The sequence below is a fragment of the Elephantulus edwardii genome, unplaced genomic scaffold (assembly GCF_000299155.1).
Source record: "Elephantulus edwardii isolate Elephantulus edwardi_28Jun2011 unplaced genomic scaffold, EleEdw1.0 scaffold00121, whole genome shotgun sequence".
In the NCBI taxonomy this organism is placed as follows: Eukaryota; Metazoa; Chordata; class Mammalia; order Macroscelidea; family Macroscelididae; genus Elephantulus; species Elephantulus edwardii.
The window spans coordinates 4,363,482-4,372,345 of record NW_006399871.1 but is presented as its reverse complement, the minus strand read 5'-3'; the positions used below and the strand labels follow the sequence as shown (position 1 = coordinate 4,372,345).

Sequence of the window (8,864 nt, the reverse complement as noted above, 5' to 3'; positions counted from 1 at the left end):
AATTTTATGACAAATAGGCACTGATCCTAGATCTCAAAGTCTGAAAAATATGTCTGCTAGGAAATGTCACTAACCTACCCCTCCCACTCAGCCGCCACCGCCGCCGCCTCCTCCTTCTTCTTCCTCCTCTTTCTTCTTCTTCTTCTTCTTCTTCCTCTTCCTCTTCCTCTTCCTTCTCCTCCTTCTTCTTCTGCCTCTTCCTCCTCCTCCTTCTTCTTCTGCCTCTTCCTCCTCTTCCTCCTCCTCCTCCTTCTTCTTCTCTCCTTTTCTTCCTCCTTCTCCTCCTCCTGCTCTTCTCTTTTTCTTTTGCTTTATGGTTGGGTTGTTGGAGGTGCTTTTTGTTTTTACCATAGAGTCAGGACCGATCCATAGCTGACTCTCTGGTGGACTGCAGTGTAGTGCAGCTTCCTGCCACTAGGCCACCAGAGTTGCATGCAGCCCTTTCTGAAGGAGAAGCTCTTATGTTTTCTGTGGTCACTTGACTGGATTTCTCAGCATCATCAGGAGCAGGAAAGCAGCTGGGTTAGTGCTGCTTATCCTTAGAATGAGCACAATAGCTAAAATAGCAAATCCTTCGAACATTACGTTTCAAACCCACTGTATTTTAATCTAATGCTGAGCAAATTGGAGGCAGATGGGAGGCTGAAGGTCTATCTTCAACTTACTTGTTAGGAGAGTTTGAGAAAATTACTAAAAATCTTCAAGGTTCAACTTCCCCATTCGCTCTGAAGAATGGTATGTCATTATGAGGTCTTGCAGAGGGGTTGTTGTTAAGTGCCGTCGAGTCGCAGGCGACCCATAGCGACCCTATGAAGGAGAGTCCTTGACGCTTGGGTGTCTCTCATCCTCTCTCCAGGTTCATAGGGTTTTTGGAGGCAAGCTATTACTGAAGTGGATGCCACTCCTGTTTCCAAGCTTGTTTTAATCGGGGAGCTCCACCCCACTCTCTGTCCGCATTGGATAACCAGCCATTAACGCATTTGACACATCAGTGTCACAGTGTTCAGCCTCACAACAACCACAAGTGACCGCTGTATGGCAACTTGTACACCAGGGCTAAACGACCTAGAGGAATGTCTGAACAAAAACACATGGGGTCCAAAGAACACCGAAATTGCTCTGAGCCCTCAAACCTGCTGCGCCTCAAGGAGCCAGAGTCTGGATTCAGCTGACATTAAATCTCCCAAGAGCGTAGGCAGGACACGACCTTTCAGGGTCTTACCAACCCGGCACGCCCAAATGCTGGCAAAGTCCTTCCGCCAGACCCCCAGTTCATCTGGCATGTCTGCTCTGCCGACCCCCACGTGGGGCCCAAGGAACATCAAAATTGCCCTGAGCCCTCATACCTGCCATGCCTCAGAGGGGTAACTATTTGTAATCTGCAGCAGCAAAACTGTTATTAATCTAAGCAGTTGTTTTTAAATATATAATGGTGTTGAAAATCAGTGTAAAATTCTGTAATAGGTACAGTAAATAATGGTTCCTTTTCTTATCATCATCATCATCAGTATTACAAATATGGGAGCTCTGGTAGCCTAGTGGTAAGAAGCTGTGCTGTGACCCCAAGGGCACTCAGTTCGAATCCACGAGCTGTTATATAGGAAAAGGATGGACAATCTCCTCCTGTGCAATTTGCAGCCTTAAAAAACTCAATGGAGGCTCAATGAGTCAGTTCAGACTTGCCTGCAATGAGTTTGAATATTTAAAATAAAAATAACCAATGAATTGCAGTTAGATATCTAAACCGTTTTGTTTCAAATGCTTTCAGAAATCATTATCTCCTTTCGTCAGTAATATCCCAGGTGATCCTTTTCCTGTTCCCATCAAAGATCACAATGGCTTTTAAAACTTCAGATCTTTTCTTCCTAACCCTCTGCATAGCATCTCTGACATATCTTTAAAACACATGCAAGAAACTTTTCAAAGCTATTGTTGTTGTGTTCCATTGAGTCGGAACAGGCCCATAGCTGACCCTGCAAGTGGTTTTCAGAGGCTGTAAATCTCTTGGGAGGAGATTTTTCCACCCTTCTCTCCTGGAGCAGCTGGTGATAATCAGCTGTTTATTACATGGGGTATCCTCATTAGGCAAATGAACCCATCAGCAGGTGCCTTTCACAAGTAAGGTCATATCTAAGATGGAATCTATCTTTCTTCTTTGTGACAGGTCCAAGGAAGATGGAAACTTTAACAAAAGAGACTGAGACTGAGGTTGGGACCTTGGAAACCACACCCTATGACTATGATGAAGGACAGCCGTGTGAGAAGGTCAACATCAAGGATTTGGGGGCCCGGCTTCTGCCTCCACTATATTCCCTGGTGTTCATCGTTGGCCTGTTGGGCAATCTGGTGGTGGTGGTGATCCTCACCAAATACAAGCGGCTGGGGATCATGACCAACATTTACCTGCTCAACTTGGCCATTTCTGACTTGCTCTTTCTAGTCACACTTCCATTCTGGATTCACTATGTGGAGTGGAACAAGTGGGCCTTTGGCCAGTGCATGTGTAAGTTCTTCACGGGGCTTTATTACCTGGGCTTGTACAGTGAGATCTTCTTCATCGTCCTGCTGACCATCGACAGGTACCTGGCCATCGTGCACGCCGTGTTCGCCCTGCGCACGCGCACCGTCACCTTTGGCATCATCACCAGCGTCTTTACCTGGGTTCTGGCGGGGCTCGCGGCCCTCCCTGAGGTCATCTTCCACGAGTTCCAAGAGGATGAGGAGCAGTCGGTCTGCAGCCCTCATTACCCAGAGGGTGAGGAAGACACCTGGAAGCGTTTCCACGCGCTGCGAATGAACGTCATGGGCCTCGTTCTGCCCCTGCTCATTATGGCCATCTGTTACTCGGGGATCATCAAAGCTCTGCTGAAATGTCCCAGTAGACAGAAGTCCAAGGCCATCCGGCTCATCTTCGTCATCATGGTCGTCTTCTTCCTGTTCTGGACCCCCTACAGCCTGGCTCTGCTTCTTTCTGCTTTCCAAGTGGTCCTCCCTGAGAACAGCTGTGAGCAGAGCAAACAGCTGGACCTGGCCAAGGCAGTGACAGAAGTAGTGGCCAACACGCACTGCTGTGTCAACCCCATCATCTATGCCTTCGTTGGGGAGCGATTCCGGAAGTACCTGCACCACTTTTTCCACAGTCACGTGGGCAGATACCTCCCATTTTTTCCCAAGGAGAAACAAGAAAGGACCAGCTCCATCTCCCCATCAACAGGGGAGCACAAACTGCTCTCTGCAGTGTTCTAGGTCAGATGCACAAAATTGCCTGTAGAAAAATGGGCCGGACAGAGGGAGCAAATAACGTTGAATCAACCACATTGATCTTTGGGGTCATTCCTTTCGGACTGCAGCTCTTGAAGCCATTAAACTATCTAACAGTTTTCTCCTGGTGATCATTTGGGCTGTTGCTATTGTTGAGGTGCTGCCATTCATATCAGATTTACCATGATGCCAGCTCAATATAGGACTTTTGGACCCAGAGGTGGCTCACAGTGGAGGACTCATTGTCATGTGTTGGTGGTGGTGGTGGTGTTATATGCTGTCGAGTCACTTGCGACTCATAGCGACCCTATGTACAAGAGCCTTAAACGCTGCTCTATGCTGTTGCCAACCTCATCGTCTCTGACACACTTACCCCTACTACCCCAATCACTGAATCAATTCATCTCATTGAGGGTCTTCCTGTCCTGGGCTGTCCCTCCACTCTCCCAAACATGATGTCCTTCTCCAAGGACCAGTCCCTCCTTGCAACATGCCCAAAGTATGTCAGATGGAGCTTCAAAATCCTTGACTCCAAGAAGCAGCCGGCTTCACCCTCTTCAGGACAAACCTGTTTGTTCTCCTAGCAGTCCATGGTGTATTCAACATTCTTCTCCAGCACCACAGCTCAAAGGCATCAATTCTCTATCATCCCTAGTCACTGTCCAACTCTCTGATGCATAGCACGTGATTGCGAAGACTATAGCCTAGATCAGGCTTGTAGAACGTACAAATACTTCTGCTTTTTATTAACCGGATTTGCAGTGTTGGTTTCTGGATTAGGTTTGATGGCTTTTAGTAACAGCCATACAACATTGTGCTTTGCAATGATAGTGACTGCTGTTGGAAATGTTCTTTTCATCAGTACTACTATAATTGGCCTTTATGAACACTGCAAGTTCAAACTGTCTCAATCTGGAAATAACTCCAGGGCACAGTGCTGGCCATAAGGGAAGTTGAAGCTGAAACAATGGAGGCATAGATGGGCACCACTCATTATAAGCTTTATTAAACCTGAATATCTTTGATCCTTCGGACTTCTTAAACTCTCTTGAGCATTTATAAGTAAAAAGAAACTTTGGCTTTTAAAAGGAAAAAAAAAAAAGAATGTATCAACGCTGGCTGGGAGCATGTCCATATATTGCAGAGGGTTGGGCAGATTGCTTACCATCCACCCGGAAAAGCAAGGCTTTGCTTGATTCTCTGAAGAGTTGCAGATGGTGTAACGCCACTCAGTGTCAGAGAGCTACTAGATTCAGTTACACAAAGGTAAGAAGTTTTGTTTCACACCGGAACTGAAACATGTTTCAGAAAAATGCAAGCAATCAATTACTGCTCACTGTGCCCACCTCTCTACTTGCCTGATGTGAAATTGAAAAAACCAACAACACTTTTTAGAGAAAACGTAAATCCACATGTATACACTCTTGAGCAAAATTCTGGCAAGTCACATCCGCCTGGTTCAGAGCAGGTCAACTGAGCTCCTATTTACGTTAACTGTTCTCATGAGTGACTCACAAAAGAGGAGAAGCAATTTTACATTTTCAGTACAAAGAACCCTCTCAGGGTCGTGAAATATGGAGACACTGTCCTCGCAACTGGCAGGAAAGGGGAGGTATTGAGCTCACAGGAATCCTGAGAAACTCTTGTTCAGAGGTTCTTGAACTTGGCATCGGAACCAGCAGGCAGTCTTGTTAAAGCACAGCTGATTGGCCCTTACCCCAGAGTGTGTGACTCAGCAGGGCTGGAGCAGGGCTTGCCATTTGCATTGCCAGCAAGTCCTGCTGTGCTGCTGTTGATGCCATCTGTCCAGGGACCACACTTAGAGAACCACTGCTCTAGCAGAAAAGTTTCTGGAGAGGTCTCCAGAGTTGTCCTTGAAAAGGAAGAACTTCATAATTCTCAGGGGAAAATGGACTCTGACAAGGAAGTCACCATCCTGAGTAGCCCACGCTCAAAAAAACTCAAGCTCACCATCTCAAGTTGGTTCTGATGCATGGCGACCCTCGATCAGGTTTGCTGAGGCTGAAAATCACAAAGAAAAGAGACTGCCCGTCTTCCTCCCAGTGAACAGCTGATGGATTTGAACGACTGACCGGCGATGCAGCCTTTTGGCTAACAGCACAACACGCTGAGGACTGGACCACCTGTCAGTTGGTCTGAGACCAGTTAGTTCAGTGGGAATTTTTAGTCTGCTATTTTCATTCAGTTGAGCTCTGTTGAGAACTTTTTTTAAAAAGTTGTTTGTTTGTTGGTTTTTTTTTCCCCTTAACATCGTGCACTGAGAGATATGATAGATACAGAGAGGAGCCAGGCTTTGCCCTTGAGCTACGTGTTAAGACATAAAATATGTCTTACTGCATATTGTAAAGTACTCAAAAGAAAAGAATGGCTCAGGTCCCCATTCCCTTCTCTTTATCCTACTTATACTTTCTTGGAAAAGCAAGCTTCAAGTTTCTGTTTAATATTGGAATATACTATCTATTCAAACAACAATAAAACTTCAGAATTATGTAAAAAAATTAAGTCTAGACTACTGTTTGGATGTGGTATCCATCTCACTAGTGTAAGAGCATAAGTCTTCTGCTCTGAAAGAATTATGTGACGGGGTAACATTGATTGGCCTATTTGGATCCCACCTTCCCCTATTAATATCATGAAGAGATTGAATTAAAGCATCTCTAAGCTCCCCTGTAGCTCAATTAAAGTCTAATCTTGGTAAAATGCTAGGAGATGGAAACTCAAAGACTGCAAGATTGGAGGAAGGAAGGAGGGAGGGGAAGAAAGGTGGAGGGAAGGAGGGAGGGGAAGGAAGGTGGAGGGAAGGAGGGAGGGGAAGAAAGGTGGAGGGAAGGAGGGAGGGGAAGGAAGGTGGAAGGAAGGAGGGAGGGGAAGGAAGGAGGAGGGGAAGAAAGGTGGAGGGAAGAAACAGGTAGAGGATGCGATGGAGAATCACTTTGTTATTACAGAAGGTGTTCTTTGTCATTCATGCCATTCAGCCCCAGTCTTTGGTGAGCTGCCTAGATTTCTTTGACATTCATGATTCTCTGAGAGCTCTTTCTCAATCAGTCAAGCACCACACCGATGCAGAATCTCAACGCAGCACCAAAGCTGTGCAGCATGAATCTCAGGTCAGCTAAGAAACTTTGAAGTGCTTTTTCTCTTTTTTGTGGTTAAGCCAAATTGTAAGTAAAGCAATCATTTAAAAGCTTGGCTCTACATCATCTGCTCTTGCCTGCATTGTGAAATAAGGTTTGCTCTAGGTAACCACAGAGCAGACTTTTGTCCATGGTCCCCGTATCCCTGACATCTCTAAGAACTTTTGCTGATGCTCACAAAGCTACACATAACCAAGTCATGTATTCAATGCACTTGACTTTGCATGCCAGCCCAACGCTATTCAACGGAACTGTCTACAAGGAGAGGGAGGTTCTATATCTTTATTGGCCATTGTATTCACCACTGTCCCACACACAGCTGTTGAGCACTAGAGATGTGGCTAGCACATCTGAAGAGTTGGGTGCTTCCTTTATTAAATTTCAATGAACTTGAATTTGAATCTCCACATGCAGCTATTGGTACATCAGTAGACTTTTCAGACTTGCATCTTTATCTCTCTCCTACATCCTTACCAAGCTCCCCTGTAGCCAGCAAGTACAAGGATTCAAAACTGTGTCCTGAAAGTAGGGAAAATGCTGGTGATGCAAAGCTGAATAAGGTCTGATTCTGTAACACATTTCAGTGGAAGCGACCCTTTCAGCTCGCATGACCATATGATGGGTACCTGAAGGGCTCGGACGCAGAGAACAGAAAAGATCATCGAAGAAAGGCACACAGAGGAGGTGGCATTCTGCTTTGGGAGTTCCCCTAGGAGCAGTTCTGATGGAAGGATCTGTGAGTCAAGAACGTCTATGTAAAGTGCAGGAAACTTTATCAGGGACGCAGCAAAGTAAGGAGAGGAAAACGTCAATGAAGGGTGAGTGATGGTGATTGTGTGTCGGAGATTCTCGGTATAATGTAATTGTTCTGTTGTTGTTGTTAAGTGCCGTCAAGTCATAAGCGACTCATAGCGACCCTATGAAAGGACGTTCTTGATGTTTGCATCACTTTCATCCTTTCTTCCAGAAGCAAGCTATTTACAGAAGTGGATGTCACTCCTGCTTCCAAGCTTGTTTCAACCAGGGAGCGCCACCAAACACTGTCCACCATGGATAACCATTATCTCATTCGACACATCAGTGTCACAGTGTTCAGCTTCACAGTGACCACAAGTTACCTCTGTTCAGCAAGTGGACACACTAGGGCTACATGACCTAGATGACTGTTTGAACAAAACCCATGAAAAACAGGCCTTAGGGCTACAGATTAGAGTCACCCACCTTTGGCTTGGTGGCATCGCTTTCAGTCCACTAGGCCAACAGGTCTCTCTCTGTGTTGTTAAGTGACGTTGAGTCATAGGTGACTCACAGTGACCCTATGAACGAAAGTCCTTGACACTTGCATGCATGACTTTCATCCTTTTTCCAGGTTCATCGGGTTTCCGGAGGCAAGCTAGTGGATGCAACCTCTCTGATGTTAACCAGTTGAGATTACAGGCAGCTACAGAATGATACAATGAACCCTGGTCCAATGTAAGTGAAGTCTCTTCAGGCGTGTGACCTGCACTGAATAGATGTATGAACTCTTTGGCAAAGTTTTGTACCCTTTTGCCAGTTTGGATGTTGCATCTGGCTGGTCATCTCTGGACCTGAATCAGCAGCCCACCTTACTTGTTGACCCAAGACCAGTCAGCTCCCAAAAGCTAGCATTCTGTAGCTCTGCCTGTTCATCTTGGACTCGTCATCCTCCCATCTTCTGACATCTGATTATTGGACCTGGGACTTGCTAGCTCTCCAAGACTATGAGCAATTTTCTTGAAATTATAATATATAATATATATAACCATTTTTATATATATGCATTTTATATATACATATTTTATATATACACATTTTATATATACATGCATTTTATATATATACACATTTTATATATATACTCATTAGATATAGTCATTATATATATAATTATGTATAATCATTATATATATAATATATATAATCATTGGTTTTACTTCTCTAGAGAATCCAGTCAATTCACCTTTCACTGGGGGTGTCTGAAGCTGAAACCCACCAGAAGGCTCCGAGAAACACTAAAACACACACTACACAATTTTCCCACATAAGGGGTGAGGGAGTTGGAGCATTTATGTATCACTCTCTTCAGTCATTTGCTGAGGTCAGCTTCTGGGGGACCAACTTCCCTACTTTGGGGGAAGCTCTCCTGGTGGTGGATGCAGACACTGGGTTTTGGAAGCCAACCAAGCACTCATTGAAGGCCTGGAGGGTAGAGAGCACGAGCTGTGTAATTGAACGGGTTTGTGAACTTGCATTTATTAAGCAAAGGGTGGAGTGAGTGTGGTGTCCAAGCAGAGGGGTCACTTTGTTTTAAGGCACAGTGGCGCAAAAGTCTGTCACAGAGGTCTACTGTGGTCACGCCTAGGGTCATCCTAGAAAATGACTGTCCTCTTCTCCAGGCCTCAGAATGTCCCTGGGCTGCATTCCTAA

General features: G+C 45.3%; 1 protein-coding gene across 1 annotated transcript; it reads left to right on the top strand.

The window, feature by feature from the left end:
- The first annotated feature begins 2,175 nt into the window (after positions 1-2,175).
- Positions 2,176-3,246, top strand: CCR3 (chemokine (C-C motif) receptor 3). The gene has a single exon (XM_006892965.1). It carries the CDS (start codon positions 2,176-2,178, stop codon positions 3,244-3,246), a length of 1,071 nt encoding a protein of 356 aa, XP_006893027.1.
- Positions 3,247-8,864: the final 5,618 nt, after the last annotated feature.